The sequence below is a fragment of the Mustela lutreola genome, chromosome 1 (genome assembly GCF_030435805.1).
Source record: "Mustela lutreola isolate mMusLut2 chromosome 1, mMusLut2.pri, whole genome shotgun sequence".
NCBI classification, from domain to species: domain Eukaryota; kingdom Metazoa; phylum Chordata; class Mammalia; order Carnivora; family Mustelidae; genus Mustela; species Mustela lutreola.
Window position 1 is genome coordinate 25,855,248 of NC_081290.1, and position 25,817 is coordinate 25,881,064.

At 42.2% G+C, this 25,817-nt stretch overlaps 1 protein-coding gene across 1 annotated transcript in view; it reads left to right on the forward strand.

Annotated features, from left to right (window-relative positions):
• The window catches only part of SCFD2 (sec1 family domain containing 2), a 441,403-nt gene that overhangs the window by 71,731 nt on the left and 343,855 nt on the right, over positions 1–25,817 (forward strand). Inside the window, exon 3 of the mRNA XM_059161521.1 lies at positions 4,788–4,915. Within this exon, the coding sequence (XP_059017504.1) occupies positions 4,788–4,915 (128 nt within the window). The remainder of the gene's footprint in view (positions 1–4,787; positions 4,916–25,817) is intronic.

The following is a 25,817-nucleotide window of genomic DNA, read 5'->3' on the forward strand; positions in this document are numbered from 1 at the left end:
TTTAGTGTGTGTTTCATGAATTGTGTGTTATGTATTGTAACCTTTTCATATTAGAAAATGAAGCTACAGGCGGTGTTTATCCATACATGTATGCAAATAGATGGAAAAGACAATTTTATTTTTAAAAAAGCTTTCTTCTATATCTCATGAGAAAATTCTGACCTTTTTTTTTTTTTTTTTTTGTTTTTTTTGTTTTTTTCTTATCACTTCCACTGCTGCTGCTACTGGTACGTTTATTGAACACTTAATATGTGCCAGGCATTGTTCTAGGTGCTCTGGTTATATTAGTACCTTCTTATAATAATCTGCTGACTGGGTACTATTACCATCCCCAAGTTAACATAGGAGGACACATGTACAGATACATTGAGTAACTCTCCTGGGCTAATGCACAGAACCAGACCCTTTTTTGTTTGGTTCTAGAACGCATGCTTCTACAGAACTGCCTACCACTAGTCTATTACACTGGCTCTGTGGTGATAGTACTCTGTGTATTGTTTATTCATCGTCAGGAAAACAGAATATTTGCACAGTTGGAAAGGATAAAGTATTGCATTAAATGGACTAGTATGATTATCATGTGGGTTTAATTAACTTCTCTTGACTTACAACATTTGACACCAGGAATTGATTTCATGTGAAACTTCAGTGGTATGAAATGCCTATTGGATCAATTTTTATGAGTATATTAGAGAAAGGCAGTGATTAACTCCACACTCAACTCATATGCTGATGTAAGAATTCAGTGTGTATTAGAATGGCCAAAATTAGCAAGACAGGAAACAACCTGTGTTGGAGGGGATGTGGAGAAAGGGGAACCCTCTTACACTGTTGGTGGGAATGCAAGTTGGTGCAGCCACTTTGGAGAACAGTGTGGAGATTCCTCAAGAAATTAAAAATAGAACTTCCCTATGACCCTGCCATTGCACTACTGGGTATTTACCCCAAAGATACAGATGTAGTGAAAAGAAGGGCCATCTGTACCCCAATGTTTATAGCAGCAATGGCCACAGTTGCCAAACTGTGGAAAGAACCAAGATGCCCTTCAACAGATGAATGGATAAGGAAGATGTGGTCCATATACACTATGGAGTATTGTGCCTCCATCAGAAAGGATGAATACCCAACTCTTGTAGCAACATGGATGGGACTGGAAGAGATTATGCTGAGTGAAATAAGTCAAGCAGAGAGAGTCAATTATCATATGGTTTCACTTATTTGTGGAGCATAACAAATAGCATGGAGGACAAGGGGAGATGGAAAGGAGAAGGGAGTTGAGGGAAATTGGAAGGGGAGGTGAACCATGAGAGACTATGGACTTTGAAAAACAATCTGAGGGTTTTGAAGGGGCGGTGGGTTGGAGGTTAGGGGAACCAGGTGGTGGGTATTAGAGAGGGCACTGATTGCATGGAGCACTGGGCGTGGTGCAAAAACAATGAATATTGTTATGCTGAAAATTTAAAAAAAAAAATTCAGTTTGTAAACCATCACACACCAATGAAAGAGTGACTTGGAGCAGAAGTGGATGCAGGACACAGCAGAGCTGCCAGTGAGTACAATTTAATCCTCTTCAGTGCCAGTCACTCAGAGAGCTAGAATTAGTTCCTGCATTTAAACTTGGTAAGCCTAAAATGACCAAGTATGATGTGGGTAACAGTTTGGTGTGGTTAGGAAACTGTTTTATTCAGAAAGAAACATTAGAAACTATCACACTATCTAGATAATCAAATTTGTTTATATCAGCAAAACAGTTTTCAGGGAAGCATGACCTCACTCTGTATCAGTATTAGAGATCATGGGAAACTTATGTATTTCTTGTAAAAATGTTTCAACAGAGAAGAGCCAGAGACTACGAGCCCCACGTGACTTTAATAGGCATGAACAAATTAGGATTGTATGAAAAAAATGCTCAGTGTCATTAAGTGAAGTTCCTGAATATATTACAAACCCTTGAACACATTGAATTTTAAGACAATATCGTAGTGATAGGCCCAACCATCACAATAAACACATCAGCTTACATTTATTATGAATCAGGAGGTGCATTACCAGATTTAACCCTTACATCAGTCATCTGAGGTCGTCCCTGTCGTGCCCTCTGTCTCACAGATGAAAAAATGGAGGAAAACAGAGTTAGTTACATGCACAAGGTAAAACAGAAAGCACGCTTTATTCATTCACTTATTCAGTATTTACTGAGTATACCTACCATGGGGCCTGGCACTGTTCTAGGGAGTGGGGACTTAGCAACAAGTAAAACTAAACCCCTTCGTTCCTTGAAGGACCTTACCTTCTGAGAAGGAGATAGATAACAAACAGATAAACATGGAAAGATATGCTCGGCCAGATGGTAATAAAGATTATGTAGAACAGTGAGCCCCAGGAAGGGGGAGGAGTGCCAGGGTAAGGTGCCAGGTTAGGCTGTCGTCACTTCCTTATACAAGATAGTAAGGGGGACCTCTCTGATGAGGCGACATTTCGCAGACACTTTGTAAAGGAAGAGCATTTGGGGTGTTTGGGGTGCCTGTGGAAGATCAGAGAGGCTGTGTAGATGTTAGGGGTAAAGGGAAGAATGGTCAAAGTTTGAATGCAGATTTTTTTCTCCTCCCAAATCCCACATTTTAACCACTATGCTAATCCCATGGGGCAACCACAGTATTACATAACCCACTGTGATTTTAGAGACACTCTGTATTAGCAAAATGCATACTCTCATAGAAAAGAGGAGGGCCGTGAGGTTCTACTCTAGAAGTTGTGTGTCGAGTTGAAGATACATGAGAAATCTGTGTGATTTGGGGAGAGGTGCTTTGGGAGAACACACACAAGGAACAATTGTGCACTGTAGCTGGGGAACCTGGAAGTATACCTCCCCCATTCAGAATACTTTAGTGTTTCTCTATTGCCTTCAGAGTTTTGGGGACGTTATATAGTCTTCCCAAAGCCCCATAGGATATAGAGCTCATTTTGAATGGTGATAAAGACTGTTTTCATTACTGCTAAGCTGTGCAGCTCTTTTCAGAATGTGAAATCTGTTGCACACTCCTTGGCTTCCTGTCACCTGCGGAATGATAAGCCTTGGCAGGGAATGCAGGACTGCATGTAGAGTAGCTCCTTCCTCCCCCTTTTCCCTGACTTCTCCTGCCCTCTCCCCTGCATCCGGGCATGGAGTAAACAGTACTCTTAAGTGCCATGTATGTGGGACTTTGTATTGCAACAAAATGTCTGAAATGTCCTTCTCCCTCTTGTTTTCTTGTTTTGTGATGAAGCTTTTATATCCTCCTTGAAGACTGGACCATTTTCCTTCCCAGACCGAGTAACAACTTTTTGCCATGGCTGCTTTTCAGAGCTTACATATCTCTGTACTTGCTCATCATTTCCAGTGGAAATCATTCTTTGAGTCCCGGTCTTCTTCGCCAGGATTAGAGCCCTTGCTCTGTGCTACCAGGAAAATCTTTGCAAGCATGGACCTGCTTCTTATCACATTTTGGGGGGGGAGATTAATTTTTCAGCCTCATTTTGAGCTTGTGCCTCATTTTGATCTATGTTGCAACCACTGAGATGAGCACTTGGCTCATAATAGTTTACCGGCTCATTTAAATTAAACTTAGAATATTGGATGCTGAGTTATAATGATGACAGTTTTGATCAGAGCAAAACAAGTAGAGTATATTGAGCAGTGATGATAGTTCAATCAGAAAAAATAAATGGTCATAAAAACAGTACTAATTAATGAAAGATTATTGTGTGCCAGATATTAAACTCAGTGCTGGAACCCATCATTCCATTATTCTAAATGAAATTCACACTTGAAAGCTACACCTCATTAGGTATAAATTTAAAGTTAAATTAATGTCATATTATATATAACTTTTTAAAACTAACCCCTCAAAAATGCATTCATTTTCAAACTATTCCTCACTGGATAGTAGGAGATGTTAGTGGGGCTTTAAGTGGAGGGAAAATGTCCTCAGAAAAGGACAGACGTCATCTTTGTTTTTTTATACTCAGTTTTTAAAGCGTTGCTACAAACGTGTGTACTTGGCTACATGAGAGATCTTCCGGAAAGAACACTGTAGTCTTTTATAATTTGGGCATGGCGTGGTGGGTGAGACAGAGGGCTGTTGGAAAAGTGAGCCCAGATGAGACCGTGCATAATGCATTGCTTCGTGCTGGATCAACGGTTAATTGTAAAGTCTTCCGAAGTGCCAGCCTTATAACCTAAGGCCCAAAGTGGGCTACTTAAGGCCACAGTCACTTAGCCCAATTCCTGACTTTCATTCAGTACAAAACCCATTCATTAGGAAGTCTATTGAGTAGTTTTGGAACAGGAATTCTCATTGCTGATTGCTTTGTGTTTCCCTGATAAGTATGCTATGTCAAACGGATATGCTTACAATCACTGACAAATCATTTTTAGACAGGTTTTTAATTTTGTCTTACAAACCATTTATATGTTCCTCGAGCAATGTTGAATTATACTCTGAAATATTTTTGAATGCAAGTCTCCAAACACTTTATCATACACTTTTCTCACACTTGTCATAGCACAGTGTAGCTTCCCCCCCACACACCCCCAAAAGGGGCGGTTGATTTTATTATCTCCTTAATTTCTTCAATATTTTGTGCTGAGTAAAGTGGATTAGATATTCTTCATTTGATCCAAATCCTATCAGTAGGAAAGGCTATATTAGTGCTCAGAAAGGATATTTAAGAAATTATTTTGCTTTTGACTCTTCTCATCATCCAGTAGACATTTATTCTAAAGCTCTTTTGTGGTTTTATTGCAGTGACACAGCTGCCAGAGCTCTGTGGGAAGCCTTACTGAGCACCAGGCACAAAGAGGCAGTGATGGAAGTCCGGAGACATCTAGTGGAAGCAGCAAGCAGAGAAAACCTGCCAATCAAGATGAGTATGGGTAAGCACATCCACCGCTAGCTAGGACAGACAGTGACCATGGGCTCTGAGGACGTTGATTTGAGCTTCTCTGAACTGTGGGCCAGGCTACGCAGCATGTAACTCAGTGAAAGTATCGAAGCCATTTGTACACTGTTGAAAGAGTGGGCAAGGAGTAGGGACACAGGGGTCGGCTATGACCCCATTTTTTAGACCCAGCTAACTCACTCACTGCCTCTCTCCCTCCCACCCTCTTCCCCTCCCTGCCACCCCCCTCTCCCCTCCCTCCCTTCTTCTCTTCCTTCCTTCCTTCCTTCCTTCCTCTTTCTTTTCACAGGTCTAGATACACATTTATAACAAGTGTGTTTCCTGTATGGAGTTCCTTATCCATGAGCATGGTAAAACAAGAGCAGATTCGTATTGTGAATCAAGAAAAGTAGGACTGCACAAATGTTTTGTGATAAGGTTAATTTATATTGCAGTTCAATGATGCAGCCTAATGATGCTCTCTCATGGAGCATGAATCCATTTTTATTGCTCAGTATAGGACTCTTGAAAGATCAACACACTTTACTTTCTAGAGAATTTTTTAAAAAATACCAAAGCCAGGGGCATCTGGGTGATTCAGTGGGTTAAAGCCTCTGCCTTTGGCTCAGTTCATGATCCCTGGTACTGGATTGAGCCCCACATCGGGCTCTCTGCTCAGCGGGGAGCCTGCTTCCTCCTCTTTCTCTGCCTGCCTCTCTGCCTACTTGTGATCTCTGTCTGTCAAATAAATAAATAAAATAAAAATAAAAGAAAAAATATCAAAGCCAGAAATAAATTGTTCAAAAACAGACAGGTAACCCCATGAATTCAAATTTAAATGTTTGAGTTTTCTATTGACCAAAGGGTGGGAAAAAAACCTCAGATGAAATGATTTGCATTCTCCCCAAACTCCAGACATGGGGAGAGAAAAAAAAAAAAAAAGGGAAAGATACAGACAATTGTTAGCAAACTTTGGTTCCAAGAAGGACTGAAAACATTGGCCCAAATCACACTTTCCCCATGTGCCAACTATAATTTGGTAAAAGCTTAGCAGTGCGGCTCCTTGTTTCTGCTTCATATCACTAGTCAGAATTTCTGGCATGTCTCATTTTTATATACCAACAAATATATCACTGTGAACAGTAAGGAAAAGATCTGGAGCTTAAGCATAATGAAACCTTGGTATTTGAAAATTCCTTATCACATAGTTTATCATAAAAAAATCATGCTCTTGTCTCTTAGATGGCTGGAATGCTTTTTTCTAGCACCATTTAAAACTATGAAATATGCTTTAAACTATGTACTATTCTCCCACCCCCCACTATAAATTCTACTGAGGTATAAATTTTTCTGTGATAGAGGCTTTTTATACTTTTGAGACATTAAATAGAAATTTTAATTCGAGATTGAGGATTCTCTTGTATTTAAATTGATTGAGAGGGACCCCATGATTCCAACCTCAGATTTTAAATATAAAATTTATCAGTACAAGGTAAACTCATGTTAAGACATTATGAACACCAGTAGAAAGACACATCAGTCTGTGAAAGGAGAAAAGTTTAATTGCTAAAACAAAGAAAAAAATTCATTTTATCATTTCACGTATAAACACATGCCATCTTTCCAAGAGCTTGTTATTAAATTGTCAGTTAGCTAAATAAATGTGTTCCAGAAAAGTGATTTTTAAAACCCTGTAAACTGAATTGATTTTTTTCCTACTGGCTTTCAAGATGAAAAATGTATCCCAAAAGTACAAAAGAAATAGACTCTGAGAACCCATTCATTTGGCTCCAAGATGTCCAATTACAGAAGAAATGGGTAGAAGATGCCTGTCTCAGTTTCTGCATTTTACACAGTATCTGTCTCTCTGGAGTCCTTCTGTGGCTGGAGAATCTTTACAGTTTGTCCTCTTGCTGTCTGCAGAATCAACATACTTCCCAGAGTTTAATGGGTGGCAGGAAGATCACATTGGAGCTGAAGGAAAACATACTCTATGACATCATTCTTTCTTTTGCAGCCAGATTTCTTGGCAAAGCGTTCTACGCTTGATTCCTCTGTTTCTTCATTATTTTCTTGCGTATTAGTCTAGTGCAGCCTGACTTCTGACACTTTGTAACAGAAAAGTCTCCGAGATCATTAAATTTAAGTTCGTTTTCCTCCGTCCTCAACCTTCTTGACTTCTTTGCAACATTCACTTCTAGACTCGCCGCGGCCTTGTGCTTGTGCATGTGATGGGTAAAAAGCCAGCTACGTCTGGTTCTGTCACCGAAGAGCCGAACCTCAATTTCCCTGTCCATAAAAGTAGGGCAAATACCTATTTCCTGGAATATTGAAGGAGAAAGAAAGCTTTGAGCAGAGTGAGGGTTCTGACTGAAGCGGACTGGGGTTGGTGTGGGAGTCTGGGAGAGGGAGTCTACATGGGAAACCAGATTAAAAGGAGGTAGTTTGATGAGAGGGGAATCAAAGCAAACAAACTGATTTTGATGATTTTCCCCTGTCCTTCTGGGAAGGGAAATATGCTTACTCACTCTTTCCAATTCACGTGTCCTTTTCTGGTCTTTATGCTGAGTATCTCCTTGTTGATAATACATTCTCTCTTTATGCAAAATTCTACGTAGTTTTCCCATTTTCAGCTTAGTTACCATTGCATTCTGTTACCTTGTTCCTGACTCTGTTCACCCCCGAAATCATCTTGCTCGTATTTGGAATTTACAAGCTTCTGTGGTCACTTTTGGAGAAAAATCTCTTGAGCTAATTTCCAAACAATAATCTGGTCCACTACATTGAGACATTAATTTACTCTCCAACTGCTGGGGGCCATAGTGTCTGCTGCATACACTCACTATTACATGGGATGAGCTCTTTCAACCATTTGTGAAGAGACAAGCCTCTCCCACCTTTACTGTCGCTCTCGCCGGCAAGAACGACCCGGAGACGTGATGGGTGGCAAGCTTCTTTATTTGTTCGTTTTCCTCTCTCGCTTTTCTCTGTCCCACAGGCAATCTCCCCACTATATATATATCCACCACCTCGGCCAATCACCGCTCTAGTTACGCGCCCCTCTCCCTGATCACGCAGTGCGCACGGGCTCACCCATGTCTGCCGTCAGCCAATCAGTCTCGCTTCGTCAAAACCCGGTCACTTCCGCATACGTGACTCCTTGCATCTATTGCATGGCTCTCCACAGCTCCCCCTTTTTATTTATATTTTATGGCAGGGATCGTGCCTGTCTTAGGTTGCCAATCCTCAGCACACATGCTTACCCGTCATCGGGTACTCTCCCTGGTCGAAGAGCCCCTGTCTTAGGTTGCTATGGTGTGGGATCAGTCTTACCCGTCTTTGACTACCGATCCAGCATATTGAGCCATATCTGGGGGGAGGTACCAGCTTCTAGAGCCATCATAGCTTGCACCAAAACTTGTTGTTGCCGTTGCTGCCGTCGCGCAGCTTTACAGATGCACCTCACTAGGAGTACTTGAGCCAGAATCATCAATACCACAAAGGCTCCTACGCCTGCCCAGTTTTTGAGGAACGAGAGTGACTGCTGTAGCATGACAACCCAATCCAAAGCAGTACAGTGGTAAAGCAAAGGCTACCCGATAGATGGAGGGTAATATTAGTAAGGGGTTTCTCCTCAGGAGAGAAGGGGACCCATGGCAGGCCTGTAGATGTGTTAGTGGTGAAAAAAAAGGGGGGTAAAATATCTGACTCATTAGTCAGGGGTAGAGGGGATGGCCAAGCCTTCGCCAGGGCCCACAGCTGAACTGGTTCCGCCTTCGCCGCGGGGTTGAGCTGTAGGACAGTCGTCATCACTATTGTCATTGTCACCAGCATCCTCCGCAGGTTCCGTGGCCACCAGCCTGGTGAGTCGCTCTGGTACCCAGAGTGGGGCGGGCGCATCCTGCGGGAAAACACAAAGGGAACCTCGGTGCCACCTAAGCACCGGGTCAGGCCCTTTCCATAAGCCAGTGAGGACATCTTTCCACTTCACCATTAACTGCTGTGTTTTCTGTTGGCCCCAATGCCGCTCCGCGGCCGAAATGCCATCTCTGTCAACCGTGAGAAAATTTAAAATAAAGGTGACCAAATTGGTGAGGTCATTGGGTGTATGGTAATCATCCCCAACTCCCCCTTTTTGTATTTTTTGCAAGGTAGTTTTAAAGGTTAGATGCGCGCGCTCCACGACGCCCTGGCCTTGAGGATTATATGGTATGCCTGTAGCATGCTGGATATTGTAGCAGGCCAGAAAGTTGCGAAAACCTGCAGAAGTGTAGGCAGGGGCATTGTCTGTTTTTAGGTGCTTTGGCACTCCCCAGCAGGCAAAGCTGCGCAGGCAGTGGGACATCACGTTTTTGACATTTTCTCCTCGCAAGGGGGTCGCACTAACAACCCCCGAGCAGGTGTCCACACTCAAGTGGACATACCTTTGCTGCCCGAAGGAAGGAACGTGTGTTACATCCATTTGCCACAGATGGTTAGGCAGTAGCCCTTTGGGATTTACCCCTAAGGAGGGCATGGGCAAGTGCACCACACAATTGCCACAAGACTTCACGATGTCTCGTGCGTCAGCTCTTGAGATGTGAAAGCGTGCCTTTAATGTTAGGGCATTGACATGCCATCTTTCATGATATCTTTTAGCATCTTCCAGAGCGCTACAAACATAAAAGCGCGCGGCCGCGTCAGCCATTCGGTTTCCCTCAGCCATAGGTCCCGGAAGGTCTGAGTGTGCTCTGAGATGTCCGATATAAAAAGGGGCACCACGAGAGAGTATGAGGTCTTGCAATTCAGTCAGCAGGGAGGAAATTTCTGATTGACTGGCTGAGATAATAGCAGTTTCAATAGATCTGGTAACTACAACTGCATATTTACTGTCTGAAATAATGTTGATAGGCTGATTTTGAAACCTTTGTAGAACACACATAATTACCAACAACTCTGTTCTTTGGGCTGAGGTAGATGGCACAACAACCGGAATTACCTTTCCCTCCACCACGTAGGCGCCAGTTCCAGATTTGCTACCATCTGTAAACAATGTGAGGGCACCGACCAATGGCTCTAATCGGCAGGATTTAGGCCAAATGAGGGGTGTATTTTTGTAGAATTCAATTAGGGGGTGTGAGGGATAATGATTATCAAATGTAACAGGGTAGGCGACCGTCAAAATGGCCCAATCATCATTTTCATGTGTCAGAATGTTCACTTGGGTTTTGTCATAAGGGATTATACATGCATCGAGCAGTCTCCCGAGGACTTGTATGCTAGCTTTGAGTGTTTTGTTTGCCACCATAGCTACAGCTGTAGCATACGGGGTGATGACGCGGCTAAGATTATGGGGTAGGTAGATCCATAGCAGGGGTCCTCCTTGCCATAAGGCTCCTGTGGGTGACCCAGGGGATGGGATGACTATGGCTTTTACAGGTTTTTCCGGATCACACCTATCTGCTGTCGTCAGGGCTAATCTGATTTCGACCAATTGTAATGCTTTGATGGCATCCGAGGTAAGTGCTCTTGGGGAATCCAGCCTAGGATCCCCAGGCAGTATTTCAAATAAGGGTTTCAATTCTGATGCAGTAATTTTTATATATGGTCGAATCCAATTAATGTCCCCCAGAAGTTTCTGAAAGTCATTCAATGTGTGCAGACAATCCCTGCGGATTTGTACCAATTGAGGCCTCACTATCGTGTCAGAGAGTTGCATACCAAGGTATTTCTGTAGGTTCCCTGCTTGAATCTTTTCAGGGGATACAGTTAACCCCCATTCTGCCAATTGCTTCTGTAGGAAAACTAGAGCCGGGGGTAGGGACCCCTCATCTGGCCCGCAGATCAAGATGTCATCCATATAGTGATAACAAACTAGGCTTGGGAATGCTTTCCGAAAGGGTTCCAATGCTCGACTCACATACAACTGACATAAGGTGGGGCTATTAGCCATCCCTTGAGGAAGTACTTTCCATTCATATCTACGGTCTGGTTCAGCATGATTAATTGATGGCAGAGTAAAGGCAAAGCGCTCCGTATCTGCAGGGTGTAATGGAATGGAGAAGAAGCAATCTTTAATGTCAATTATAATAGAGGGCCAATTTTTGGGCAGCGCCGTCACGACTGGAAGCCCTAGCTGAATGGGTCCCATGACTTGCATCTGATCATTTATTTGTCGCAAGTCATGTAACAGCCGCCATTTGCCTGATTTCTTTTTTATTACAAAGATAAGGGTATTCCACGGGGACGTGGATTCCTGAATACGTCCCGCTTTGAGTTGTTCTTGGACTAATTCTTTAGCCGCTTGTAATTTGTTTTTTGGTAGAGGCCACTGAGGCACCCATCGCGGCTCATTCTGCTTCCAAGTTATTCTGATCGCCTCAGTGGCCGCTAGGAAAAACCCTGACCCCCCATAGAAGGTGGATTGGGATTTCCCTGGCCTTTGGCCCCAAGGCCTTGGCCGGGCTTATATCCCATGTTTCTCATCATGGCTTGGGAGGCCTCACTATAAAGTTTTTCAGTAGTAATTTTGACATCCATTTGCTCCAGCACATCACGTCCCCACAATGAAACTGGGGTGGCGCAAACGTATGGTTGGAAAATGCCTTTGTGTCCCTCTTCATCCTCCCAATCTAATGATGCGGCACTAATGTCTGGGCTGGTAGCCACCCCTAACCCACGGAGGGTTTGATTAGCCTTGACTAAGGCCCAGGACTTCGGCCAATCTAGACAATTGACGATACTCTTGTCTGCTCCTGTATCCAGGAGCCCCCAAAACTGTCTCCCTCTGATTTTCAGTTTAATCATGGGCCTCTCTTTCATGTCCATGGTAAGGCATGCGAGGGAAGGTCCCGTGGATCCGAGGCCACCCTTTCTCGTCTGGCCTGTAGATGGATAGTTCTCATAATGGCTAGGTAATATTAGGAGCTGTGCAATCCTATCTCCCGGATTTATAATGTTAATGCCTTTTGGAGATGAGATCAGAACTTTGACCTCCCCTTCAAAATCAGGGTCAATTACTCCCGGGTGGACCTGGAGTCCCCGAATAGTGGAGGAGCTCCTACCAAGGAGGAGCCCCACAGTTCCTTTCGGAGGCCCTCCATGCAGATCAGACGGCACAGCTTGCACCCCCATTTCAGGTGTTAGGACCATTCGGGTGGTGGCACAGACGTCAAGTCCGGCGGCGCCTGTTGTGGCTCTCCTGGGCCCCGTGTGGGTTGGCCCTCCTGATTGGAAGGTGGGAAAACCCATCTCGGTTTGGTGGGTAGGGACATGGCCACCCCATACATTTGGTTCGGGCCCCGGGGGGTGGGGCCCTGCCTCCCGTTTTTTGAATTCTCCCAGTTATTAGGTGGCAATGGGTTCCCTTCAATGTCAGCTACGGATCGACATTCATGTGCCCAATGATTTCCCTTTCTGCATCGCGGGCAAAGTTGAGGCTTGGAGCCCCCTGGCGGCTTGATTGAGGGTGCTTTCCCAGCCTGGGTTCCACGCTGCGGGCAATCCCTCTTTATGTGACCTTCCTGGCCACACTGAAAGCACCCTTTGGGGCGGGCTCCTCCCTGGCCCTGCATAGCTTGTGCGAAAGCTGCCGCCATGACTTGTCCCTGAATTATGGGTCCCGTTATATCCCTGCAAACTTTGATGTAGGCTGATAGGTCCTTTGATCTCCAGGGTCTGATAGCCTCTCTACACCACTTATTGGCATTTTCAAAAGCCAATTGTTTGATTAGCGGCATCGCTGTATCGGCATCCCCAAACATTCTGCCTGCGGTCTGCATTAATCTATCTACAAAATCAGCATAGGGCTCATTGGGCCCCTGCAATATCTTGGATAATTGCCCTTGCAAGTCTCCTGCCCCCCTCAGAGTTTTCCAAGCCCTGGTGGCTGCCGTGGCTATCTGCTGATACACCGCAGGGGGATAGGTACTTTGCACTTGGGCCCCGAGGTATGGCCCCGTGCCCGTTAGCATGTCCAAATTCCATTGCGGGTTGCCTGCGGCTGCATTCCTCCGTGCTGTGTCCTGACAATTGTCCTGATTTTGGATTTTCCATTCCAGATATTGTCCTCCACTTAAGACCGCTCTGGCCAAGTTGGCCCAATCCTCAGGAGTGAGGAAGAGCGCTCCCAGTGACTCCACAAGGGAGACAGTAAAGGCTGCCTGGGGTCCATAGGCGCTGACTGCCTCCTTAAGCTGCTTTACCAACTTGAAATCTAGCGGCTGGTGATACCTCTGCTGGTTCTGATCTTCTAACACTGGAAAAAAGCCTTTTCCTGGGCCAAGAACCTCTCTCCAATTTTGTGCTGTGCAGTCCGAGCAATGGCATGTTCTGGCACAGCTTGGCCTGTATGGCGGGGGCCATTCATAAGGCGGTGCTGTAGGGCTAGAGTGTGGAGGCGGCACCGCTTCCGCTTTTAATTTTGACTGCGCCACAGCCGTAGCTTCCACTTCTGCTCTCAGCTGCGCCATTACTTCTCCTTGCATTCTTAATTCCTCTAATGCCTTCTGTAACTCCATTTCCTTATCCTCAAATTGCTGTCTTACGATTTCCAACTCTTGTAATGCCTGGAGACTGGGAGATTTCTCCTCCTTATCTGCCTCTCTTTCCCCTATGTCCTGCAACTCGCTATCTGAGAGTCCTTCCGAACTTTCACTTTCAGAGTCGGAGTCTCGGGAGGACCCTTTACGAGACTCCTCCTTTACCTGCTCCAGAACCTCCCCTCCCTGGTACACTGCTCGCTTCAAGGGCTCTCGAGGAGACTGTAAACACACTCTCACCAAAGACCACACGGCAAGGGTTCCCGAAGTTACAGATGGGCATCGTTTCAAGTCCTCCCCCAGGTGCTCCCACTGTGGTATATTCAGGAGCCCCTCCTCTATAAACCAGGGGGCAACTTCTCCTACTTCTCTCAAGAAAGCGCGGGCTGTTTTCGTTTTTAAACGGGTACCATTTGCCTTAAGGATATCCTTTAGAGGGCCCTCCATTCTACACCTAGCAATCTCGTTTCCCATCTCGGGAAAACTTTTTCTTATCGTCCCTGAAGAACTTTACAAAACAAGCGTATTTCCAATCGTCTTCAGGGAACCTCCCTGTCTCTAGACAGTTATTGGTGCACTCCTTACCGTATCATTGCTCTACCTCGTCACCTCTCTGCGGCGCGGGCGAATTCCCGGGTTTCGGCACCACTTGTCGCTCTCGCCGGCAAGAACGACCCGGAGACGTGATGGGTGGCAAGCTTCTTTATTTGTTCGTTTTCCTCTCTCGCTTTTCTCTGTCCCACAGGCAATCTCCCCACTATATATATATCCACCGCCTCGGCCAATCACCGCTCTAGTTACGCGCCCCTCTCCCTGATCATGCAGTGCGCACGGGCTCACCCATGTCTGCCGTCAGCCAATCAGTCTCGCTTCGTCAAAACCCGGGCACTTCCGCATACGTGACTCCTTGCATCTATTGCATGGCTCTCCACACTTTACCATCACCACTGCCTCTAGTTTGGAGCCAAAAAGCCCCAGTTTGTTAATGTCTCTCCCGAAATGTGACCTCCAGAGTGGAAGAACGATATCTTGGTCTTCACCTCTTTTTGGATACTATACTTCTAATGAAGCTCCAAATGAGATTAGTAAATGTTGCTTCCCACCAATGCTTCTATCATTTCCTCCTTTACTACTTCATACTATTGGCTTTAAAAAACAGCAATAGGGGTGCTTGGGTGGCTCAGTGGGTTAAAGCCTCTGCCTTTGGCTCAGGTCATGATCCCAGGGTTCTGGGATCTATACCGCGCAGCCAGGGAGGGCTCCCTTCTCAGACATCTGAGAGTCAGCCACACTTTCCTGTGATTCTCAGTTTTAATATCCAACCTCTGCCCTTTGTTTCCTCAGTGCAGTGGTGGTACCTGCTTCTGATGGTTGCCGCAGCCCCCATGCCTTGGAGCTCTCTTTACCCTTTCGGTGATGCAGTTCAGTTTTTCATGCTACATTTTCTCTGTTTGGATAACTGCGGTGTATTCTGCCTGTCTGCACCCAGACTCATACGGTCTTACAGCAAGTAAGCCGGGATACAAACCTGGGTCTGCGGACTTCTATACCAGGCATCTTTCTAGATAGAGGAATCAAACTACTGACACACAGAGATGACTGTGGCATTCTGCACTTAGAGCCCTTGGGTGTGTCCCCACTGCCTCAAGAGAGTGTCCAAACTCCTGGGCATGATGATTTTAAACTTCCTCTGCCCTCTGGCTGGATGTTTCCCTGATCCTTTCCCAATGCCCTCCCTCCCTTCTCCCGAGATCCCAGCAAAAACTCCCACAAAGCCAGATCTTTCTGGTCTTTGCCTGAAATATTCCCATTTGATTGTCTCAGCAGATCCACTGCCCTGTTCTGTACCTGTGCTTCTGGAGACTAACCATTTCGGACTGCCTCAACAGGCTTCCCTGTCCTTGACCTCTCAGGCAGAGTCCGCCAATGGGAGGCAGGGGCAGGGGTTTTAGAGGGTGAAAGGAGAGTGTCCTTAGGGTATCATTTACCTGTCTTCTACCTATTCAGGCTGCAATTGATTGCATCCTTCTACTAGGCCCTTGTTGATTTACTTAGGCTGCTTTCTTGTAAAAAGTCCCATCATTAAGCTTGCCTTCTTTTCCTCCTTTGAATGTGCCATCTCTTTCCTGCCAAGACCTTGACTAATATACCACTCACTTTCAAGTGCACACGCCTTGCGCGCGCGTACACACACACACAATCTTTCTTGTCAAAGCCCATCTTATTTTTCAGGATCTAATGCAAAAGTCACTCTCTCTGGGAAACCATATCTAATCTCCCTCTGCTCTTCTGCCCTTCCTCAGCAGGCTGAATTGATTGCTCTAGCTTCTGAGGACCCACACCTCTTTTTCCTGTAGCATTTACTACAGTGCATTGTAGTTAAATCTGTGCTAATCTGAAATCTTGCTACATAGTGTCCATATCAAATTCTTCCCTGGCTGTTAAATTTGGTGCATAGAGGATGGCTTAGTGCTTCTGAATGGATTGCTTAATGAGTGTGGGTGGGTAATAGAGGGACAATGACTATTTCCACTTTCACTCACATGCATTAATATTTGTATTTACAAAATTCCTGTTTGGAACTGTTCCTCTTGATGTGTGTGTAGCATCCAATCCTGTCTTCTCCCTTGGGTTCTTTTCTTTCTTTCTTTCTTTCTTTTTTTTTTTAAAGATTTTTATTGATTTATTTGTTTGAGAGAGTGAGAGTGCATGTGCATGAGTTGGGGGAGGGACAGAGGAAGAAGGACAAGCAAACTCCCTGCCGAGCAGGGAGCCTTATGCAGGGCTTGATCCCAGGATCCTGAGAACATGAACCCAGCCAAAGTCAGACACTTAACTGACTGAGCCACTCAGCTGCTCGCCTTGGTCCTTTTCCCTTGGTCTTCATGACACTCTGCTCTTCTGATTATCTTCCTCTTTTTTTTTTTTTTAATTAGTTTTAGGGGTAGAGATTAGTGATTCATCCATTGCATATAATACCCAGTGCTCATACATCAAATGCCCTCCTTAATGACCATCAACCAGTTATTGCTTTTCCCTACCCACCTTCCCTCTAGCAATCCTCAGTTTATTTCCTAGAGCTCAGCACCTCTTATGGTTTGCCTCCTTTTTAATTTTTATCTTACTTTATTTTTCCTTCCCTTCCCCTATGTTCATCTGTTCTGTTATTTAAATTCCACATATGAGTGAAATCATATGGTATTTCTTTCAGTATTATACCCTCTGGTTCTATCTGTGTTGTTACAAATAGCACGATTTCAATTTTTGGTGGCTGAGTAATATTCCATTGTGTGTGTGTGCATCACATCTTCTTTATCCATTTCATCCATTCATCTGTCAGTGAACATCTGGACTCTTTCCATGTTTTCGTTACTGTGCCCACTGCTGCTGTAAACATTCGGGTGCACATGCCCCTTCAGATCACTACATTTGTATCTTTATGGTAAATACCCAGTACTGCAATTGCTGGGTCATAGGGTAGCTCTGTTTTTAACCTTTTTTTTTTTTAATATTTTATTCATTTATTTTGACAGACAGAGATCACAAGTAGGCAGAGAGGCAGGCAGAGAGAGAGGAAGGGAAGCAGGCTCCCCACCGAGCAGAGTCCGATGCAGGACTTGATCCCAGGAAGCTGGGATCATGACCTGAGCCGAAAGCAGAGGCTTTAACCCACGGAGCCCCCCAGGCGCCCATCTTTTTAACTTTTTGAGGAACCTCCATGCTGTTTTCCAGAGTGGCTGCACCACCTTGCGTTCCCACCAGCACTGTAAGAGGGTTCCCCTTTCTCTGTATCCCTGCCAATATCTGTTGTTTCCTGACTTATTAATTTTAGCCATTCTGACCGGTATGAGGTGGTATCTCATTGTGTTTTGTTTGTTTATTTGTTTTAGTTTCAGAGGTAGAATTTAGTGATTCATCAGCTGCGTATGACACCCAGTGCTCTTTACATCACGTGCCCTCCTTAATGCCCATCCCCCAGTTAATTCATCCCCCAACCCCCTCCAGCAACCCTCAGTTTGTTTCCTAAAGTTAATCTTATGGTTTGTCTCCCTCTCTGTTTTTATCTTCTTTTATTTTTTGTTTCCTTCTCCTATGTTCATCTGTTTCTTAAATTCCACATATGTGTGAAATCGTATGATAATTTTCTCTGATTGACTTCTTTCACATAGTATAATACCCTCTAGTTCCATCCATGTCATTGTGAATGGTAAGATTTCATTTTTTTAGATGGTTAAGTTGTATATATATACACCACATATCCTTTATCCATTTATCTGGCAATGGGCTGTCTGGGCTCTTTCCATAGTTTGGCTAATGTGGACGTTGCTGCTATAAATATTGGGGTGCAGGTGCCCCTTTGGATCCCAATGTTTGTATCCTTTGGGTAAATACCAGCAATTGCACTGCTAGGTATTTATCATTGTGGTTTTGATTTGCATTTCTCTGATGCTGAGTGATGTGGAGCACTTTTTCATGTGTCTGTTGGCCATTTGGATGTCTTTTGGAGAAATGTCTGTTCGTGTATTCTGCCCATTTCTTGATTGGATGTTGGGTGTTGAGTTTGACAAGTTCTTTAGAGACTGGATACAGCCCTTTATCTGATATGTCTGTCATTTGCAAATATCCTCTTCCATTCCAAAGGTTGCCTTTTGGTTTTGTTGGCTGTTTTCTTTGCTGTGTAAAAGATTTTATCTTGATGAAGTCCCAATAGTTCATTTTTCCTTTTGTTTCTCTTGCCTTTAGAGACATATCTGGTAGCAATTTGCTACAGCTGATGTCAAAGAGGTTGCTGCTTGCCTTCTTCTCTAGGATTTTGAGGGATCACGGTCTTACATTTAGGTCTTTCATCCATTTTGAGTCTGTTTTTGTGTATAGTGTAAGGAAATGGTCCAGTTTCATTTTTCTGCATGTGGCTGTCCAATTTTCCCAACACATTTGTTGAAGAGATTGTCTTTTTTCCATTGGATAGTCATTCCTGCTTTGTCAAAAATTAGTTGACTATAGAGTTGAAGGTCCAATTCTGGATCTCTATTATATTCCATTGATCTATGTGTCTGTTTCTGTGCCAGTACCATACTGTCTTGATGATTACTGCTTTGTAATAGAGCTTGAAGTTCGGAATTGTGATGCCACCAGCTTTTTTTTTTTTCTTTTTCTTTTTCAACATTCCTTTGCCTATTCATGGTCTTTTCTGGTTCTATACAAATTTTAGGATTGTTTATTCCAGGTCTGTGAAATATGTTGATGGTATTTTGATAGGGATTGCATTAAATGTGTATATTGCTTTGGGTAGCATAGACATTTTATCAATATTTGTTCTCCCAATCCATGAGCATAGAACATTTTTCTATTTTTTAATACCTTCCTTAATTTCTTTCATGAGTGATCTGTAGTTTTCAGAGTAGAGATCTTTTACCTTTTTGGTTAGGTTTATTTGTATTTCCTATGGTTTTGGTGCAATCGTAAGTGGGATCGATTTCTTGGTTACTTTTTCTTTTGTCTCATTGTTAGTGTATAGAAGCCCAGCTGACTTTCATTCATTAATTTTATATCCTGCCACTTTGCTGAATTCCTGTATGAGTTCTTTCAGTTTTTGGGTAGAGTCTTTTGGGTTTTCCACATAGAATGTCATGTCCTCTACAAAGAGTGGTGGAAGTTTGACTTTGTCTTTGCTGATGTGGATGCCTTTTTTTTTTTTTACCCCCCTGGCTGATTGATGAGGCTAGGACTTCACTACTATGTTGAACAAGAGTGGTGAGAGTGGACATCTCTGTTGTATTCCTGACCTGAGGGGAAAAGCTCTCAATTTTCCCCCATTGAGAATGGTATTTGCTGTGGGTTTTTCATATATGGCTTTTATGATTTTTATGATATTGAGGTATGTTCCTTCTATTCCTACACTGCAGATAGTTTTTTATCAAGAAAGGATGTTGTATTTTTTTCAGATGCTTTTTCAGCATCTGTTGAGAGGATCATATGGTTCTTGTCCTTTCTTTTAATAATGTGATATATCACATTGACTGATTTGTGAAAATTGAACCACCCACCACCCATGCAGCCCAGGAATAAATCCCACTTGGTTGTGGTGAATAATCCTTTAAGTGTACTCTTGGATCCTATTAGCTAGTATCTTGGTGAGACTTTTTGCATCCGTGTTCATCAGTGATATTTGTGTGTAATTCTCCTTTTAGGTGGGGTCTTTGGTTTTGGGATCAAGATAATGCTAGCCTCATAGAGAATTAGGGAGTTTTCTTTCCATTTCTATTTTTTGAAACAGTTTCAGGGGAATAGGTATTAATTCTTCTTTAATGTTTGGTAGTACTCTACTGGGAGGCTATCCCTGATTATCTTCTTTTTTTCTGATAGTTGTTTTATGCTTTCTGTTCCTTACTTCTACCTTCCAAGATGACTGTAGATATTTTTGTATCCCTTGTTGTACCTTATGCATATGTACTCCGTTAATGATTGCTGCTGATCTTAAAGCCTACTTCTATCCCTCCCTCCCCTGCAAAAAACTGAAATACACAGTCTCCTGGCTTTATCTTACCTAACACTTTCTCCAGCGTATCTCTTATCCCCTCCCATGCTCTCTAATGGACAGCATCTTATGTTCTTGTTGGTACTGTTTTTTGTTCATATTGCTATTGCAGTAGTTACTAGCAGACCCTGAGTAGTTGGGACTGAGAACTCTTGCCTATGCTTCTTGGTATTATCCATATCTAACAGAAGATCTTGAACTTACTCTATATCCAGTAAATGTTTGTGAAGTTAGTAAGTACATTTTGAATTAATACTCTCAGTTGGTATTTGTTATATACTTGTTTAATGGATTGTTTTTTCTATCATTCTCTTGTGGAATCCAAGGGTGACATTGATTATGAACAATGGTTCTCAAACTTTTTGGTCTTAGAACCCCTTTACATTCTTAAAAATTATTGAGGACCCCATAAGCTTTGTTTATATGGATTATATCTATTGATTCATTGGTAGGTAAATAATATTACATTAGAAATTCAAGCAGGAATAATTTTTAAAGATATTTATTTATTAATATAAAAATGTGGTAAACCTATTGCATGTGAACATAAGTAATGTTTTTATGAAAAATAACTCATTCCTAAAACAAAATAATGTAGACTAGCACTGTTTTACATTTTTGTGCACCTCTAATGTCTGGTTTAATAGAAGCCAGCTGTTTTCTTTTATTTGCTTCTTCATAATCTGTTATGGTGTAGTATTTTGGATCAAGTTTATAAATATAAATGGCCTCGGAAAGATATATAGTTGGAAAAGGGAGGACTATTTTAATACCTTTTCAGAAAATTGAAGATATTCTTCTTTGATACTGCACCAGCTTTGCAAGAGGCAATTACTTATATTTAATTACATTGTGGAATATAAAATCATAACATTGGATTTTCCATACCATGTTACATAAAAAGCCATTGGTCTCTTATGTTTTAAATGGGTCTTTTAAAAGATAAACTCTAAATAGATGAAAGACCTAAATGTGAAACAGGAATCTACCAAAATCCTAGAGGAGAACATAGGCAGTAAACTCTTTGACATTGGCCACAGCAACTTCTTTCAAGACACATCTCCAAAGGCAAGGGCAACAAAAGTGAAAATGAACTTTTGGAACTTCATCAAGATAAAAAGCTTCTGCATATAAAGAATAGCATGGAGGACATTAGGGGGAGGCAAAAATGAAGGGGGAATAATTGGAGTGGGAGACAAACCATGAGAGACTATGGACTCTGGGAAACAACTGAGGGTTTTATAAGGGAGAGGGGTGAGGGGATGGGTGAGCCTGGTGATGGGTATTAAGGAGGGTATGGATTGCATGGAGCACTGGGTGTTATATGCAAACAATGAATCATGGAACACTACATCAAAAACTACTGATATACTGTATGGTGATTAACATAACCCAATTAAAAAATGAAAAACAGCTTCTGCTCAGCAAAGGAAACAGTCAACAAAACAAAGAGGCAAACCACGGAATGGGAGAAGATATTTACAAATGACACTACAGACAAAGGGCTGGTATGTAAAATCTATAAAGAACTTCTCAAACTCAATACCCAAAAAACAAATAATCAAGTCAAAAATGGGCAGAAGACATGGACACTTCTCCAAAGAAGACATACAAATGGCTAACAGATGCATGAAAAAATGTTCAACAACATTAGCCATCAAGGAAATTCATATCAAAACCACATTGAGATACAACCTTACACCAGTTAGAGTGGCAAAAACTGACAGGGCAAGAAACAACAAATGTTGGAGAGGATGTGGAGAAAAGGGAACCCTCTTACACTGTTGGTGGGAATGCAAGTTGGTACAGCCACTTTGGAAAATAGTATGGAGGTTCCTCAAAAAGTTAAAAATAGAGCTACCCTATGACCCAGCAATTGCACTACTAGGTATTTACCTGAAAGATATAGATGTAGTGAAAATGAAGGGGCACATGCACCCCAATGTTCAAGGCAGCAATGTCCACAATAGCCAAACTGTGGAAGGAGTCAAGATACCCTTCAAAAGATGAATGGATAAAGAAGATGTGGTCCATATATACAATGGAATATTACTCAGCCATCATGGATACCCATCCTTTGCATCGACATGGATGGAACTGGAGGAGACTATGCTAAATGAAATAAGTCAGGCAGAGAAAGCAGTTATCAGATGGTTTCCCTTATATGTGGAATGTAAGGTATTGCATGGAGGGCATTAGGAGAAGGAAGGAGAAAATGAAGGTGGAGGAAATCAGAGCGGGAGATGAACCATGAGGGACAAGGGGCTCCAGGAAACAAACGGAGGATTTCAGAGGGGAGGGGGGTGGAAGGATGGGTTAGCCCCATGACTGGCATTAAGGAAGGCATGGACTGCATGGAACATTGGGTGTTATATGCAAACAGTGAATCACGGAACACTACATCAAAAACTGGTGATGTACTGTATGTTGACTAACATAACTAACTAAAATAAATAAATGGATCTTTTATACACACATTATTTATACCATATGCATTAGTCACTTGGAAAATATTGGTTCTCTAAATTATGCTGATCTTCTGGATGTTGACACATATTATATTAAAAAACCATATATGTTGCTATCCCAATTAAATAATTAGAAAATATTTAGTTATTTGGAATGTAAGGATATAGGGGCAGATATAAGCTTTCCAAAATTAAAATTTTCACATGAAAACTTACTTCTGTTCTTGACAAATCATTGTCCTTGAAGTAACAAGCCCACTTCATTCTTTTTTCTTTTTTTGGAAAATGTATAAAGAATCAGAGTTTTTCATTTGTCTTTCCCAGTAAAAATTGTGTGCCATGAAAACAGGGGTTAGTTCAGTTCATAGCTCAATAATTGCCTCAGTGCTTTTCCTCAAGCCAATCATTATACTTCAGTTTGTATCAGAAGTGCTTTTTGTATTTTTCCCATTTCTTTACGCAGGATATTGATGTTTTCTTAAGGGTTGAGATTTGATAAAATTAACAACATTTGGGGTGCCTGGGTGGCTCAGTGGATTAAAGCCTCTGCCTTCAGCTCAGATCATGATCCCAGGGTCTTGGGATCGAGCCCCACATCGGGCTCTCTGCTCAGCAGGGAGACTGCTTCCCTCTCTCTCTCTGCTTGCCTCTCTGCCTACGTGTGATCTCTGTCTGTCAAATAAATAAACAAAACCTTAAAAAAAATAATGAACAACATTTATAGTTTCATCAAGATCATTCCGAAGTGAAACTGACTACTTGTATAATTCAGCACCACTGCCTGTATTGGTATGATGGCCCCAACCCCTTTACCCACCAGTGTTTTTGTACCGGGGGTAAACAAGAGTAGCAAGAGTAACTTTTCAGAGTTACTTTGCAGAGTAAGAAAATCCAGTAACATCTTAGTACTATTATGAAAATAACTTTGGCTTTTTTGACCACTTGATAGTGTCTCAGGAGCCCAGAGGCCTGTGGAACATCTTTGAGAACCATCATTTAAAAGAACTCCACATTCCCTGGGGTATAAGATTGACACAATTTCCTAGAGATTGTTGGAATTATAGTTGGGTGTCCAAGTAGAAGGGGAGAAAGCTCACTGGCATTTTTTTTTTCTAGATATTATTCAGATCTACAGCTAATAGTCATTTTTGTTCATTTGAAAGATATTTATTATCTGCATATATTATATATTAAGTCCTTATAGGGAATAAGAAATGTATAAAATATTATTTTGTCTTCAAAGTCATTTAACTTTTCTGAATCTGTTTCTCCATGTGTAAAATGGGGGGGTTAGCAGATTATCTGGTAATCTGATAATTAGATGAGGTGATTTATGTGAAACATAGTGTTTATGAAATACAGGGTGTTCTGTATAAGAAGGGTATAGTATGATGGAATTATTTATCATCTCCTGGGCAGGCAAGACACATTGTAAACATAATGACCAATGGTCTCGCAACTGCATATGAAGACTACTCTACCACATGTTGGGGTAGAATTATTCTGTCTAAAGGATTTGTTCCCTGATCATCTCAGTTGGAAAATGTGTGGCTAGAGTACAGATTTCCAGAAGTGAAAATAGAGATTAGGGATTTAGTTACCTGGTGATTATGTTGAAACCTAAGTAGTGAATTTCTAAAGGAAACATAAGGTCGATCAACTAGAGAGAGAAGGTACAATGGTTGAGAAAAAGGGCTGAGGCCAGAGTCCCAAAGAATATCTCTATTTAGGGATATGAAGATAGGGAATATACAGAAACATAAAGAGTTTCCTTTGAATTAATAATTAATAATGCCTGAATGCTTTAAGGCCACTAAACAAATGCCTTCCCCTTGAACTCTATCACTTAAAACAGACCTCAAATTGTTTCCACTTCTCTGTTTTCCTCATCTGCAAAATGGGAATCTAAGTTTCTAACATCCCTTCTTCAAGGATCTGCTCTCTGGCCCTCTATTTTCAACTTAAATTGGTGCATCTTTTTCTCTTCTTTTTTCCTCATCCATCTCTTCCTTTTCCTCTTCTTCCTTTTTATGTTTTCTCAACATAAAAGGTATTTTCAACATGAGACTATGGGCTAGGAGTTTAAAAACCCAAGAGAATGATATGGTGAGAAGGTCTGTGGCTACAGGGTGGGATTTATTTACCTAGAGGCTCCTCTAAGATCAGAAATTCTTTTCCGGGTCAGAGTGGTCCCACCGAGGAAATGTGCCTTTCCCGGCAGCCTTGGATACTGCCTTCCAGATAACAGAGGTAATCTATCTCTTCCCTTCCCTGCTTTCTCTTGAGTTTATGAATGTTGATTCAGTGTTTAAGTTAGCCTAGGGAAGGCTACATTTCCAAGGAAAACCAAACCATAAATGCTTCTGGTGATTTTATATTTCAGTGTTTTATATAACTTTCAGAGAGAGCGGTTTATTTTCTATTTGTGACCCATGGTCCCTCAGCAGTTATACTTCATTCCAAGCTATTCTGAAAACATATTTTACAATAAACTTCTGAATTTTGGAAACATTTGAATTGATTTGTATAATTAAAATGCTATTTTCACATTAGTTTCTTACTCTTCATAATGCTGTAAAGCTCAAAATTTGTGTAACAAGAAACATACACAATTTAAAGGAAATCCCAGGAAACCTTCATATATATGGTAGTATAAAAATGGACATCAATTCCCAGCTGTACTTTGTCCAGGTTTCACAATACAGATGGCTGTATATCCTGTCCTTCAGTCCCTACGGGAGAAGATTTATAACATTTTCCTTCTTCCTCCTTTAATAACTTGTTTCAGCATCTTTAGTCATTGCCATCATGAAGTTTGTTTCTCATTCTGACTTAAATCTCTCTACCTGCATGTTAACCATATTTCTTTGCCCTTTGACCTCAGTAGAGGTGGGAAGCAAGCAGTTATTATCACTTTTCTATTTCTTTAATCTGTTGAAAGACAATGCTTCATCCATTGTACAAATCTGTTTATTTTACCTGAGATAAACGATTTAATTTCGGAATAAAGAGGTTAAAAAGTAACACTAGTGGGCACCTGGTCCTTAGTGGCTTAAGCCTCTGCCTTCAGCTCAGGTCATGATCCCAGGGTCCTGGGATCGAGGCCTGCATCGGGCTCTCTGCTCAGCGGGGAGCCTGCTTCCCCCTCACTCTCTCTCTGCCTGCCTCTTTGCCTACTTGTGATCTCTCTCTGTGAAATAAATGAATAAAATCTTTAAAAAATATATATTAAAAAATAATACTAGCACATGCTTCTAGAAAATTCAAATCACAATGTACATAAAATAAAATATCTTCCCTCCCCTCCATCTTGCTCTTCAACATAATCTTTGTTCCTAAATTAATACCTTGTTTTCCAGGCCTTTTTCTACG